The 16,979-nt window shown below is 29.2% G+C and overlaps 1 protein-coding gene and 1 long non-coding RNA gene across 2 annotated transcripts in view; both read left to right on the top strand.

The window, feature by feature from the left end:
• The first annotated feature begins 297 nt into the window (after positions 1 to 297).
• Positions 298 to 16,979, top strand: part of LOC125829882 (nudix hydrolase 1) — a 55,309-nt gene continuing 38,627 nt past the window's right edge. Inside the window, exons 1-2 of the mRNA XM_049509100.1 lie at positions 298 to 483; positions 1,411 to 1,763. Coding sequence (XP_049365057.1) covers positions 312 to 483; positions 1,411 to 1,700 — 462 coding nt within the window. The 5' untranslated portion in view covers positions 298 to 311 and the 3' untranslated portion in view covers positions 1,701 to 1,763. Of the gene's footprint in view, positions 484 to 1,410 lie in introns of the transcript that reaches the window.
• LOC125829889 (uncharacterized) lies at positions 10,776 to 11,587 on the top strand. Its single transcript, XR_007443112.1, has 2 exons — positions 10,776 to 10,872; positions 11,402 to 11,587. It is a non-coding gene; the product is annotated as an uncharacterized LOC125829889 (long non-coding RNA).

Raw genomic sequence — 16,979 nt, 5'->3', positions numbered from 1 at the left:
AGAGTAGAGATTTTGTAATTTTTCCAAATGATAGAAAATTATTAAGAATATGGTTAAATAAGTTGTGTATTTAGGTTATACGAATAATTTAAATGAGGTTACAATTTAAATAATGACACAAACTAGTCTATTTGTGAAAACCTCCCATCCACACAAGTTTGAATGGGCTGGTCTGTCTAAAAAAGCCCAAGAGCTTCTTACTATTGGGCCTACTTTACTAGTGGCGGGACCCAATTACAAAATTTTCAAATATAGAAATACTCCACACGCAATTTCCGCCTTCCCGCTAAGTTTATTCCGGTGCCGGAGAAATGGAAAACGGTGCTCAGCAAACACCGGCCACCACAACGCTACCGTCACCTCCGATGCCAAAAGTTGGCGTAGCGGTGTTCCTTTTAAAAGGAAGTAAAGTTCTGTTGGGGAAACGCCTCTCCGCCGTCGGCCATAGCACCTTTGCACTTCCCGGCGGGCACCTGGAGTTCGGTGAGTACCTAAAAATATCTTCCCGTTGTTTATCGAGGCTTAAATTCATCTATTAGTTATGATTTATTTGCTAGATGATCTAAATTTTATAGTGATTTTTTGCTAGATTATTAAACTGAAAAGAAGAAAAATTGGAGTAGGAAATAACTTATTTTTTTTGCAAAAAGTTAAACAATCACCTTTATTTGGTAAAATATCTTGCAAGATTGCAATATAACTTTTGTGGTTAATTAGTGTGATTTATAGTACTTTTTACTCTGTTTCCAAATATATACTAGATTTTATTTCAAAAAAACTTAGAACTTCTATGTTTGAATTCACAATCTAAGTTTAGAAGTTTGAATTTCAAAATTTCAGTTGTGCCACTTAAATTGGGACCGAGGGAGTAATAGCTGCCCATTTCACCTAGAAAGTATGCATAAGTTGAATGCCACGTAAATTGGGACCGAGGGAGTAATAGCAGTTTGTTTTTTTGATTTTGACTTGATACGAAGTTTAAGATAGTCAAGAAGACTTTTGAATCTTGTGGTGTTTAATTAAAGAAATGTAGAATGTACCAAAACGTCATTTAATCGTGTTGTCTTAAACATGCTACATATAAAGTTAGAACTAAAGAGTTGTCTGGAAAGAAAAAAGACATCCCTTTTTAAACTAACTAAAAAGGAAAGTCAGACAAATAAATTGAAACAGAAGGATTACTTGGTTCTGTTTAATTCAAGACATATTTGAAAACACAATATATTCATATTTGAGTTCAGCAATAGGATCAAATAAGTAATCATGTTCATAGCCTAGAAGCCTATGGTTCTGAACAAGAGGTTGAGGCAATAGTTGCCCAGTGTTGTTAAAGGCATGTTTTTAAGCTCTGAAGTGAGGCTCAAAACATGTTGAATACGCCTATTTACATTGATCATGTATTTGTTACAGGGGAAAGTTTTGAAGAGTGCGCAACGAGGGAGGTGAAGGAGGAAACAAGATTGATAATTGATAAAACCGAGTATCTAACGGTGACTAACAATGTCATCTCAGAGAAAGTTCACACCGTTTGCATATTCATCAGAGCAGTCCCTGCTGATGTTAACCAGAAGCCTGAAACACTTGAACCTGAGAAATGTGCTGGTTGGGATTGGTATGAATGGAACAATCTCCCTAAACCACTCTTTGGTCCTTTAGAAGATATGGTCCAAAGTGGCTTCAATCCTTTTCCAACTACTTGATAGTTAACTGTTTTGCTAAGTATTTAGGATTCGATGTTGCTAGGATTGATCACTAGTTCGAGCGGTGGAATCAATCCTTGATGTTTGTATTAGAGTAGTTTGTCTAAATTACACCCTCTAGTGGTACAGTCCTTCCACGGACTCTACATAATAGCGGAATGTTTTGAGCACCAGACTGTACCACCACTGGTGTTTTGGTTTTGTAATGGCAAGTGATTCTTGAATATGCTATGTTATTTGTAGTAATATAATAGCTATTTAATATGAAATGTTGATGATTTCTGATGTTATGCACCTCTGCAACATCCTTTGGTGTGTAAATTTAAAGTGGACTTACTAACAAAAGTAGCCATACAAATAGGTTATTCTTGGAAGGAAAAAAACCCTTCATTCAATTATTCTTATTGTAATATACTTCTAAGTATTTTTCTATTACCTATGTGTGTGTTCCTATTTCAAATAGGTATATTTTCTTTCATCCAAATATATTGATTTTTATCATCGACTCGTATTAGCACGTGCTTTATTACCATCATGCCTGATCTTTTAAACTTTTCAGATTGCAAAATTCAGCACATTTAATTAGTAGGCGTTTGGCCATGCGATACCATATCATGATATGGTGTCATGAGATGGAATCAGCGTTTGGACATGTGATTTTACGCTGATTCCATCTCATGATTCCATATCATGAGAGGTGATACCATATTCTCCAAAAACCATGATATGGAATCACCATGTGATTTCATATCATGATTTGAGATATTTTAATACAATAATTGATCCATGAGTTTATATTTTGTTAAAACAACCCCACATTTATATCTACTAACTATTTGTTTCATATGTAAATAAAATTTATAATCACATCATTACTTTTTAAAATTTATTATTCTCACCAATATAAAATTTATTATCACTTTAAATTTGGTGAATATAAATGATAAAGTAGAAATTCATTTGGTGAATATAAATGAGAACGAAGGGAGTAATACTTTTTTGATTTTTCATAATAAAAAAAACGTCTTAATCTTATGACTAAGCATAATATTGATAAAAGACAATTTTCATTGGCGGTGCCGCACTTTCTTAATCTTAGTATTTGCAAAATGTTCGTTCACATGACTGAAGGATATCAAGTCTAATTGATTGAGGACTTGAAAAAATTTGATCAATTAGTTATTAATATTTAGTCAAGTGGACTAGTTATAATTTTTTTGATTAAATTTTATAGAAGTGTTTTTGACTCAAACTTGTGGTAACTTTTTAAAATTTCGTTATTCAATAATATTTAACTATTGATTTTTCTTGTAAATAGTTAGAAGCTAGTGATGTTTGTTAATTTTTATCTCAGTGCATTTAACTTCTAAGTTAATAATTACTCACTAATGTATGTTTTTTTCTACTTTATAGGTTATTTGTAAGAGTAGTTGAGAGATATGAGCATATCAAGTACAATTTATGTTCAATTTTTTTAATTAAATTAAAGTTAGATGAAACAATTATTTAACTGAAGAGCAAATAACTTTGTAATAATTTATTATGCGATTTTATAATTTTTGTTTATTTTATAAGATTGAATAAACAATTGGGGCTATTTTAATAGTTTTACAACTTATGGAATTTTTATGTTTATGAGAAAATATACAACACAAAAATTTCATATCGCATGTCCAAACAAACCTTCAATTTCATCTCATTATTCCATATCATGATACCATATCATGATTCCTTATCATGATACCATATCGCATGGCCAAACGGGCCCTTAATATCATGGCAAATAAAGTCCATACAAAATTTAGTAGATAAAATTTACTTATATCATCTAATAAATATATGTCATATATCTTCACAAATAGTCAATTACATACATTACCTTGATTTATTATTTAACTATGATAAATTATTAAAATTGATGTGAACATTTTATGCGCGTATAGACTAATCTACGGACTGGTGAGACTATTCTATATATAATAAAAATAAATTAGCTACTTCTCGACTTGGAAAAAACTTAGCACATGAAAAGTGGACCATATGAAGTATCATTTATGTCAATCCAATTCAAGCCCTATGAAAAAAAATCATAAAAATCATAAAAATAATCTTTAGCGGCAATAAATATGCGCATTAATAAAGAAAGCTAAAACTTTTACTGACATAAGTTAATCGCCATTGGATTAAATGTCACTATAAGCTTTAGGGACATTTACAAAAAGTGTTAATAATTGCCTTTAACAATACATATTTAGCGGCAATTAATCTATCACTATTAAAGATCATTTGAGTCAGACACAAGTTCCATTTCTTAACATATAGAGATTTTAATAGCTCGGTTGATTTGCTACTTAAAAGTGTTTTTGTAAATGATTAGCCAAACACAAATATAACTTCTCACCAAAAATAAATACTTTTCAAAATAAGTTAATTTTAAAATTTTTAATGAAGCAAGCTTACTCAAGACTGAAAACATCAGTCATCAACTTGAGAGGACTTGACCAACTAAAATATTATAAATCAAATGTTCAGAAAATTATAATCAAATATCATTCAGTCATCTAATTTATATAATATATGTAGTACTTATACAACAAAAATATATAAATACTATATACTTGGATTATATTGATAAACTAATTAGCCGAAGAATGCGTAATTTTTTTTCTTTTTTTTTGGTCATAGATTTTTTTTTCCCAACAATAAAGGGTCCACACATTTATAAATTCCTTATCAATGATCCCTTGAGAAATATTATAAAAGGACTAGCATATAAGCTTATTGATTAAAATATAATCACCTCATATAAGATAGTAAAATTAATTCCTTTTTGCTCCAATTTGATCTCCATGAATCACAAAGCATTATTCTTAGCTTTTTTTGTCATAATCCTCTGTCTATTCTCAGCAACCTCTAGAAGATTGACAGGTGTAGTATTAATCCCTTTATTGTAATGTTATATAGGGACGGAGCTAGATAAAATCGAGGGGGGGTTTTTAGTAGAAAATTATATTTTTTATATATAGTTTAACTTGTTACTTTTTATGTATATATAGAAGATGTTAAATCTTCTTATTTCGTGTGTCTATTTCTTTATATTAATGAAAATTCTGACTTCATCATTCGTAATGTAATTGTACCATTAATTTCTTATTTTATACTAAATTTTTTATTTTTATAAAAACGACTTCATTTAAATTATATTTCATGTTTAAATCATTTTTTGTTTTGTAGGAAAAGTATAATAAAACAAGCTAAATATTATTTATAAAAATTAAAATTAAACATAGCTTCATCTTCAACTTAAAAAGTTACAAATAAAGTGAAAAGTATTTGCAATAATACGTAGTAGCTCGTATATAAGATCTAATACTATCTATTTTGAGATTTTACTCTTTTATATGTTTCAGATAAATTAATCAAATTGGAAGATTTTGCTAGCTTCTAGAAAGGCATAATATATTAACATTCTCTTTAACTTGACCTCAACTAACATTTATGTCCTCAAACTTTGAATATACATACTAAACATTTTTTAAAAATGTGTCCTACTTAAAAACTTGCGATGTATAACTTAATACCTCTTTGAATGTAGGTTATAGTTGCAATGGCTATAAATCTCAAGAAGAATCGTATCCACCATGTAGTTCCCTCTACTTTATCGATCCTCAGATACTAGAAATTCAATCCCCAGATTCAATATCGTCACCTGGTAAAGTTTTACACAAAATATATTATTTTATTTGTCTCAGTTTATTTGGTATAGTTTATTATATGCAAAGGTTAAAGGGAAAAAAATTAAGTTATTGTGTATGTTACTTCACGGATTGATTAGTTGACATATCTAGTGGCCCAACCCATTAAATTTTGGAAGAGCTGGAACGGTTATATAATTCAAATTGCAAAGAACATGGTGTGATGAGAGATTGTAATCTTTGTTGGTTTTACTTTAATATACATAATTTAATCTGTTTGACCTAACTTTTAAAATAAATTTATTTTGAACATATTTTTTTTGTAAAAACAAATTATTTTTGAACAAGCATTTTTTGTGAGGGGCTGTTTGTTTTGGCCAATTAGTATTTGATCAAATTTCTAAAGGGTGTTTTTGTTATATATTTTCTCAAAAATATTTCTCATACACTTTTTTTGGGTAAATAAAATACTTCATTTATCAGAGTGAATATGCCTTGCACAAGGAGTCACTAACAAAGGTGTCCAAATGTACACTGTCAAAGTTTAAAGTGTTTACTTATCAACTGACAACTGTAATCAACTTTATATATTTATTTATGTATTATACCTAAAAATTATTTACATTAACGATTTATATAAAAAAAAAAAAATTTCAAGATTACAGATCCATTATTTACACCATTTCTTCTTTACATGTTTGCAGCTCCTGGAGCATGAACAGAGATTGAGTAACAAAAAAGTTATATTGAGCAAGAACTTTATATTATATTTATATACAATTATATATGTTGTTTGAGTTGGACAATTTTATTTTATTTTAATAAAGACATTTTATATATATCAAAGTAGGGAATTTATGAACCGAGTATCTGGTTGTTGGATGGACATAGTCTCAACATATCAGCAGCTAAGCAACTATACAAGAGTTATAGTTCAAGGATAGTAATTAAGTTTCGTAGTGCAACTAGCTAACTTGACCTTAAAATTACCTCGCATCACCACCATCTGAATAATTTGCCTTAAGACAACCGAAAAATTTCTTTTTTTGGTCTAAAAGACTCGATTGCTCATTTCCTGCCATATCGTATACATTGTACCAGCTACAGTGATTCTAAATAGTTCAGCATGTGCACTCTTCCCATTAAAGAATACTTATGTTAATTAAGTTGAATTATGCTTGCACTTTGTAATTAATAAGGAATTAATACTTATGTTAATTAAGGATATTTAGCACTTTTAGTCCTTCAATTAATTGGTAAATTTTGATTTAGGACCTTGTGATTTTTGGTATAAGCATGTTTAGCCTTCAATTTAATGGTATTGCACATTTTTGATCCCTCCGGTTGTGAGTTTAACAAATTATTTAATGTTGAATCATTCAATTAGTGGGACCGACAGCACACATTTTAATTAATTAATTGAAAGTTTTAATGCGCTTGACAAAATATTACTAACACAAGTTTTAGTTAATCCTATTTTATATATTCCAACCACATATTACCGACTTCAGCTAACAAATCTTGTCAAATCCCACGAGTAAGATCTGAACAGGATTGGTTATACACAAACCTTACTCCTATTTACGTGAGATATAAAAAATTAAAGGCTATTTATGATAGTCGCTCAGCTGAAGAAAAAAAATACGGACTTATCCTTCCCACAAGAATAAGAACACTAGCTAAACCAAATAATGTCCAGTGGACAATTAGCTCCATGTAATATAACTACAATCATTCAATTCGAATCACCAATATTTAATGTCTATTGAGTTTAAGCCCTATGCTCATGTATTGAGTTGGGTGAGAGAAGGAGAGACACGAGTAAGATTCTCATATATATACAAATCACACTAAATATATATATCTGGAATATTAGATATAAGGAGAGAGGAGAATAGCGAGCGAGATACGAGAGGCGAGTGAGAGAGTCACTTGGATACATTGTATCTAAAACAAATTACACCTAATTTTGACCATCTGGATGAACCATATATATGTATCTGAAGAACAAAATTTGGTAAAACTCATAATATTGCAAACTAGCATGAATCTAAGTAATTAGCCCCTAAACTAGTGAGATTTCTATAAATTACCCAATGTATAAAGCCTCTTATATACCACTAATGAGTGAGTCATACTCACTATATCATATCCATCAAAATGTTCCTATTTTATCAACCTAAAATAAAATTATCAAAAGATTATATTTGTCTTTAAATATTAATTTAAATCCCCTCATTTGCTAACACACAATTCTTATTCCACATCCCATCGCATAAGAAAATACATTTTTTTTTCCATAACTTAATACAAATATTATTTTATACATATTGCCAACCAAATGATGTATTATTTTATGTAAGATGTAGATTTACTAACAAACTCATGGTCCTACTTGAATTTTACCTTAGGGTGTGTTTGGTATGAAGGAAAATGTTTTCCTAGAAAATGTTTTTGGAAACAAGTTGATTTTTAACTTATTTTCTCATGTTTGGTTGGTGAGTAGAAAATATTTTTAGTATTTGATTTATGAATGAAAAATATTTTTGAGAAATATCTTTTATTTTTACCAAAGTAGAAAATAATTTTTGAAATTGAAAATATTTTTTAAAAACAAACTTAAATTTTTTTTGGGGATGGGGGAGTGGTAGGGGGTGGGTGAGGGGGGGTCAAGGGTAGGGGTGAAAAATTGAAATTTTGAAGTTGAAAATATTTTTTAAAAAACAAACTTAATTTTTTTTTTGGGGGTGGGGGCAGGTAGAGAGGGGGGGGGGGGGGGGGTCGAGGGTTGAGGTGAAAAAATAAAATTTTGAAGTTGAAAATATTTTTTAAAAACGAACTTAAAATTTTTTATGGGGGTGGATGGGTAGGGGGTGAAAAAAATGAATTTTTTTTTTTGGGAGGGGGGGGCTGGCTGGGGAAGGGGGTGGGTGATCGAGGATCGGGATGAAAAAATAAAAATTTGAAGTTGAAAATATTTTTTAAAAACAAATTTAATTTTTTTTCTTTTTGAAGAGGGTTGGGGGGCTGATTAGGGGGAGGGGGGGGGGGCGAGGGTAGTGGGTAAAATAATAAAAAATTGAAATTAGAAATATCTTTTAAAAACAATTTTTAATATTTTTTTGGAGGGGGTGGGGGTAGGGGTGAGGGTGGGGTAAAAAAATGAATTTAAAAACAAGCTTTAAAATTACTATTATTTTTTTTTTTTGGGGGGGGGGGGGGGGGGAGGGGGTTGGGGGGCTAGTTTGAGGGTAGGGACAAAATAAATTGATTTTTTCAACAAAAAAGTAATTGTAATTTGAAGTTGGAAGAGAGTTTTGGAAAATGTTTTCCTTAACTTTTGAAGGGAAGTCATTTTCCTTAAATTTTAGGAAAATGAGTTGATTTGGAAAACATTTTTCAAAACATTTAACCCAACCAAACATGAGAAAATTGGAAAACATTTTCCTTTCATACCAAACACACCCTTAATACACTATAATAAAAATAGAAATTAGCGCGATAAATAACTTTTATCTCTAAGCAATACAAATTTATTATCAATCATATTAAACGACAAACTGGAAACATGGAATAAAAACAAAATTGTGAGCTATATAAAATATCTAATAACAGATAAGGGATGAAGCTCGTAACTAATTTTGTGACCTTACATTGTTGTTATAGTGATACTTTAGATTTATATATTGACTAGTTCCCACCATAGTCATCAACTTGAGGAAACTTAACATATGAATTAAAATTTTAACTTATAGCAAAAGACTCCAAAGTCAAGCCACATAATTTGGGCAAAGAAAATAAGATTTTTCTAATAAATGGTTGTCCATACATTTTCAAATTCCTTCTCAATATTGCAATCTTTAAGAAAATTGTATAAATGGGTCAACTAATAAGCTTATTATTTGATTAAATAAACACCTCAATCTTTTAGATTTTAAAAGCCATGATTCACAAAACATTTTCTTTTTTATTCATAGCTATTTTTTTCTTAATTTTTTGTCTATCCTCAAGAACATCCTCTACAAGATTATCACAAGGTTTATTAATCCCTTCACTCTATAATATAATTGTTTTATCCCCTAAATTATTACTATTCATTTTATTATTAATTGTTGTTCTAACTCCCTGTGTTTTAACCATGATTTTTTTTTCAAATACTTTGAATTGTTAACTATAATGATTTATATTACATAATTCTTATATAATGTTTGGATATGCATGTAAATTTTATTTTCGTGGAGGGACACAAATTAAGGTAGAATGTTAGTAGATAGTTGAGTGTAGTCTTACTTATTCTTCCATACTAGTATTTGTAGCATGGCATCTGTAATTTTCGTCCTCCAATTTCTATTACTATTTGTTGTTTTTTGTACTTCGATTATTATATTATTTTGTTGTAGTTACTGTTCGAAATGATTAATTATCATATGTTTTTATAGTATTTTGCCTTGAGTACTTCTTTACCTTTGTTAAGTACTTATTTTTCCATACTATTTTTCCTTGAGTCGAGGGTCTATCAGAAACGACATTTCTATCTCTATGGTAGGGGTCTAGGGGTAAACTCTGTATACATTTCACCATCATCAAACCCTACTTTATGAGATTACACTAAACTTACATTGGATATATATTTTTTTTATTTCTATGTTTAGTTTGACTTCCTAATACTTTAAATCAAGTCACATAAATTAAAACAAAAAAATTATATATTTATAACATAAATTTTCTTTGTTACAGCACGTAGGGCTATTATGGCTGATGATGATAATGGTGATTATCAGGATAATAATAATAATGATTATAATGATGCTAGCTCACCAGCAATACCACCTGGTAAACTTCTCCCATCTCAATTTTTTAGCTTGTTTAAAATATAAGATTTGTTATTTTTATCATTGTGATTTCTGATTAAATATATTTAATCTTTAATTCAAATTATATGTACAATTTTGATTCTTTTTATTATGATATTTATAAATTTAATAAATTCTTAAGTATTGAATTATTCAATTAGCTATGTGTTATGATAAAATCTATTTTCTTGTTTCATAATTGAGAATAATTAACTATATATTTATTCTATACACAGGTCTTATTATCCTCCTTAACTATTTAAAATATCAAAATTATTATTTTATAACCATATTATATCAATATGAATTTCTGCACAACTTAATAATTTCTCACCAAGAAATATTTAGTGCTATTTTTATAAATATTTTAATTGAATTAGTGAGAAAAACATTGATAATTTTGTCATACCGAAAATTTAGGAAGCTTTTCAATATTTCGAGAATCTATATAATAAATTTAAATTACTTATCAAGTTAGATAAATTAATTTTATATGATTGAATTTAATTTAATTTTCTATGATAACAGAGTATGATGGAGGTCCAATGCGACCTCATTCCTCTAAACCAGATCATTCAGCAACTGAACAACACCCACCACCTGTTGTTATACACCCACCCCCTGGTAAAATTCTCTCCAATTTCAATTTTTCACTCGATATCTCGTGTTTATATTAATATCCAACTAAATATGAATTCATGCATTTATAGTCTCATTCTTTTCGTATGGCTCTCCAATAACTGAAAGGCCCGGACAGGACGGGACGGGACTTTAGTGGAATATTCTTTAAAAAAAAATTAAAAAAATAAAATTACAAAAAAAAGTTTTAAAAAAATAATATATATATATTAATTTAAATATAAAACTACTAATTAAAAATCACAATATTTTATAAGTAATTTTTTTTTTGTGAGAAAGATATATAACATATGAGCAGGGGTGGAATTAAGTGGGGGTTCGTTGACCCTATATTTGTATTAGAAAATTAAATAAAGACAGTTCGATGGCAAAAAAAGATCGTGAAAACATTTTTCACGCTAGAGTTGTGGGTTTAAACCCTACTATCAACAAAAATTATATTATTATTATTATTATTATTATTATTATTATTATTATTATTATTATTATTATTATTATTATTGTTATTTTGCAGCAACCCCGACGGCATGCAGTGGAATGAATCGACAAGAATTAGAAAATTGTATACGTCGTCAAGTAAACAGGGATCTCTGCAAGAATTATAACATATGTTAAAATGATCCATAAATTATGTAGTATTATTATTACCAATGCTTTAGATAATTAATTAATCAATTAAATAGATGGTTTATAAACTTTAGAACTCCACTTTGTACTGGATGGGTACATTTTATTTCATTAAATTATCTCCCAAAAGAGGACACCACACAAAATATTTCAATTTTTTCTATTGTGAATGGTCCTTTTTATACTCTTTTCGCTCAAAAAACTTGTTGTACTTATTTAAAATATTGATATTTTAGAAGTTTAAAATAAAATTAAGATTTTTTTCTCAGGTTAATTGTCTTCAATTGTAATTATTCTTAAAAACTATAAATACATAAATTATGACATATAAATAAAGTAAATATATTCAATGAAGAAAGACTATATTTTAGAATATAAATAAGAATAAAACAGTTAAACGTTCTCCTAATTGATGTATTACTTTATGAGGTGTGTAAATAAAAAAAATGATAATTTTTTTTTTATGACAGAGCGCTTATTTCAAAATATTACATAGATATCAAAATTTTATGAGACTCTAGAGACGTATTCAATTCAAGACAAACATCCCTTTATCTTTGGAGAATGTATTTTGACGGTGAAGTTGAGTTAAAAAAAAAACTTGACGAATTCAATTTTTAGGTTCTTTTTATTCTTTTCGTTGAACATGTTGTACTTTTGAAATCATAGATTTATATATATATATACTTTGTACAGAAAAATACTAGAATCAATTCAATATATTCATAATATCCTACCTCATCTACTTTATTATTAGTTTTAATATACATATTTAATTTAGCTATATAAATACAATAACAAAAGAGGGTAGGAATTTCAGTTGTATCAAATATGAAGAAGAAAAAAAGAATTAAAATGCAAAAATTAGTACCCCCTTTGTTCCAAATTACGTGAATTTGAATATGAAAAAAAAAATTATTTAAAATAAATTTTATATTTTTGAATTATATAAAATATATTATAAATTAAATAATTGATAATTTAAAATATTTTTTAAAATATATTAAAAAAATTACAAAAAAACAAACAAACTTATTTGCATTTTGAAATATGGAAATGTCACATATACGAACAAGTACAAGACATGCCTATGCAAGCCATTACTCTACAGAATTAGTATAGCTCACAGACAAGCACATTAATAAAAACTTGAACTAAATAGACAAAGATGGAAAGATTAAAGTTTTGTTATTATAAAATCTCCGATAAAAAGAATGATCGTTAAACAATGGTATCTTTGTGGGGCAAATTACAAAAATCACATACTTTTAAGGCAAAATTACAATCTATCCCTTAAAAGTTTATAATTACAGAAATCCCTCAAACGGATACAATAATATAAGCGCTAATACATTAATTTGATGCGCGAGATACAATAATATAAGCGCTGATACATTAATCTGATGCGCGAGATACATTAATCGTTAAGTAAGATACATTACATTTTATACATGATACACTAATCTGATGTACATATTATACATGATACACTAATCTGATGCGCGAGATACACTAATCTGATGCACAAAAATAAGGAATTTTAGAGATTTATAAAACTTATAGGAGATAATGATAATAAGTACACTAAAAGTTGGGATTTCTTAAATTTTTCCATCTTTGTGGCCCAATTGTTTTGTAATATAATTGGAGCTAAACTACACAACTTGAGAAGACCGCTATAAGGTGACCAAATCAACTGTAATGAAGACTCCATAGGACTTGGGAGTACTTTTTTTTTATTTGTCAATAAAATAATAATTATTATTATATTTGTTACGACCCGATTTCGAAAAACTAAGGTTTCGAAACCAATTTCGCAACTTTGGCAATTTTGTTGAGTTTTGGGAAAATTATAATTTGGAGTCGCCACTTAATTCTTTAGGAAAAATTAAGAAAACCATTTAAAAATGAAATTTTTGAAAGAAAATATTTTAAATAAAACCAGAGTCAGGTAAGGGTTCAAATAATTCTCTAAGGAAGGGTTTAGGCATCTTAGAGAATCCGCTAACACGCGGTTAACCGACGGATTTAAAGGTTGGCTAATTTTAAAAGAAAACTTAAATTACTTGAAAAATCTTATTTTATATATATATTTTTTATTTTTATTATTATTTTTTATTTTGATAAATGAGAAATCTTTGATACTTGTACATTCATATTATCCCAATTAATGAAATAATTCAAATGTTGAAGTGCCAAAATAATAAATTAATTTAACATTTTATCCGAGTCAAGTTTTTGAGTCGAAAAGTCAACACAATAACTTAAGCGTGGATTTGAAGGCTAAATGCTAACTATGAAAGAATATAGATAATTCTCAAGTTAGTCTTGAAGCTTAGAGTGACTTAACTAAAACGGGTTTTGAAAACTTAGATATTTGAAGTAAATAACTAACGAAATAGAAGAGTTATTTTAAAAACTCCCAAGGATTCATCTAAATTAGATAAAGAGTTAATTCGCGATCAATCAATAAACAGTTAATAAGACAAATAAAGGAAGTAAAGCATGTCTCCAAATCAAGCCATTGGACTTAATGCTCGGACCACTTTTGTCGCTTATGCTCAGATTGGACCTCTAAGTCTTAAATCCCAAAATCTTTAGCCCTTTGCGGGCTGCTGCTACTGCTGCAAATTGGACTAATTAAAGTCCAAAATTTTCCAATTTTAGTCCATTTGGGACTGCTGCTACTGATGCAATTGAATTGGATTCTAAAATCCAAAATTCAATTTTTCGGCCATTTGGGATTGTCATTACACTGCTACTTAGCTGCTGCCACTGATTTGGAATTTAACCCATTAATATTAGCTTCCTTTTCATGATTCCGATGAGGTTGACTCAAGAAGATGAAATGCAAGAGAGGGGAGTCCGTTGGACTCATTCGGAGAAAGTTCATGCGCAAAAATGAGATAAAAATTAATAACTTAACGTGATAAGACTTTACAAAAATATTAAAACAAATCACTTGGATGCACCAATGAATCCTTTCATCTTAATAATAAATCTAGACACTCAAATTATTTATAATAATAAACTAAACCTCACGGGCAAACTTCCGAACAAGCACGAAAACTTTCAAAGAATAGCATGGATTAGACATTATATACTAAATTTCATATTTTGATCACAACAATTTAAATAGGTACACAACATCTAAAATCCAATCACAAAGCCTAAACACACGCCTAAGAGAAGAGACAAATTACTATGCATTAAGTAAAAATCTTAATATATGCACTACAGAAGTGTATTATAACAAAGAATATAGATAAATAACAATACAAATAGGCAATCTTAATAAAATAATCAACTAGTAATTTTAAGGAACATGAATATTAACAAGTTAAAACTAACCTCATTAATATGAAATGATAAAGCACTAGCAGTAACACTAAGGGGATTTTTTACAAAAAAAAGAAGAAGATAAATTTCATACATTCAAAACTGTAGTCGGATATATGTGTATAAGGCAAGACTAACTTAATAAATCATCTTTTATTACTAACTATAAAGTCTACACTTAATCAAGGAACACATGAGTGAAACATGAAGAAAGCAAAGACATATTTATAAGACTACTGGAAAACATCTTGGAAAATAAGTGAAAAGGCAAACCAACAAACTAATTCCATTTTTTAAAATCAAAGCAACACTCCTTGTGGAGAAACAAATGTTAGAGACATCAATACAACAAGTATGAAATTAGGGACTAGAGATTATAAGAATCTAAACAGCTCATGGAATTAAGTTTAAACTAAAACAAGCTCTCTTATGCTTATGGAGAAGCAGTAACCCGACTTAGATGAGAAGAAAATCAAACTAAAACGCGAACAATTATTAAAATGGACTCAAAACTATATAAAACAGAGATCTAGAAAAAATACAACTCGTATGAACAGTAGCTACAAAGAAACATGAGCAAAGAACCATCAAACCGAAGCAAAACGCTAGAGAAACACCGATTGCAAGACTAAGGATCTTAACAGAGAATCCAAACAGGCAGCATGCTCAAGAAATACATTTTACTAAATGTTAATAGACACCAGATCATAAAAAAAATAAAAAAAATAAAAAAACTAGCTTAGGTGCACAACTTATACAGTAAAGGAAGAAACAACAGTTAATCTCAAAACCTAACAACTTAGTTGCTCAAACTCGGAAGTATAACAAAAGAAAATTCAGGGCTCCTTTATATTTAGGCAAATCCATGGCTAAATTTTATTAAGCAAGGCGAAGGAAAAATATACAGCCAATCTGATCAATTGTAGCAAAATTAAGAACAAACAATGACTATAAGCAACGACACAATCAATTTAGACTCGGCTTAAACGAGCAGATAAAAAAAACTAACTATGCTAACATATTGCTACAAACTACTCTAAACGGAATTTATAAATACACATAACGAAAATTATAGAAAGAAAGAAATATTACCTGGTTCTGGGCAGCGAATCGGAACGACAAGTTCGACGGAGGCGATTCCACCTCTTTCAACTCAAATGACCACAAAATTTTAAACTATTGAACCGAGAATTCCCAAGCTTTTTATGGGTACTCTCATGTCTCCAAAACCGTCCTTGAACAGTGAGAAGAAGGCCTATTTATAGGGCCTAAAATCTCTAAAAATTGGAAAGATTTTCGATGTGGGATTTTTGAAAAATCCCTTAACATATAAGGGTTGCCAACTGGTTAGTGTACGAGTTTGAATGGAGAGGCGTTGATTTTGAGTGAAGGACGATCGAGGCGCGAGATGCAAACACCTGGCTCGATCGAGAATATTCTTGTACGAAGATAGGGAGGGGACGACACGGGCTACGCGCGATTTTGGAGAGTTGTGTCGCGTACTGCTGGAATTTCTGGGTTTCTGCTCGTCTGGTCACGCGAGGGAGAAGACGCAGCAGGGGTCGCGCTTGAGTTCTGGGTCGGTCGGGTACTCGTTTGGTGTTGCTGATTGTGTGTATTGTTGTATGTAGCTGATGGGTTGTATGAGATTGGGCCAAGATTTGGGAAAAGGGTTTATTATAAAACCATTTGGTCTTTAGGATTTGACCAAAGTATTGCAATTTTAGCCGAAATGGCTCATTGCATTACCAAATTTAACCAATGGAATTTTAACACATAGCCAATTCGATGATTGATGAATTCGGCTAAAGATCAAATAAGATGAATTGTTACTAATTAATTAACGAGCTTCTTAATTTTAACAAAATAAAATGATTAACTTAATTATAAATTGATTAACTCAAAAATATAAGCTATTAATTAACTAAACTAAATTAACCAAATATTTAGGAAAAACTAAATTGTTATTATTATTTTTTAGATGATTTTTGAATACCCATAAAATGTACTAAATATAATTTTATAAAATATGTGTATTATTTGAAAATTTAAAAATAGTGACAAAACTATATTATTTTTTTTAAAACTTGAAATACATTGCAACTTTTATTAAAAACTAATTATTT

The sequence above is a fragment of the Solanum verrucosum genome, unplaced genomic scaffold (genome assembly GCF_900185275.1).
Source record: "Solanum verrucosum unplaced genomic scaffold, falcon-dt-bn FXZP01000008.1, whole genome shotgun sequence".
Lineage (NCBI taxonomy): Eukaryota > Viridiplantae > Streptophyta > Magnoliopsida > Solanales > Solanaceae > Solanum > Solanum verrucosum.
This window is presented reverse-complemented; position numbering and strand designations above follow the sequence as displayed.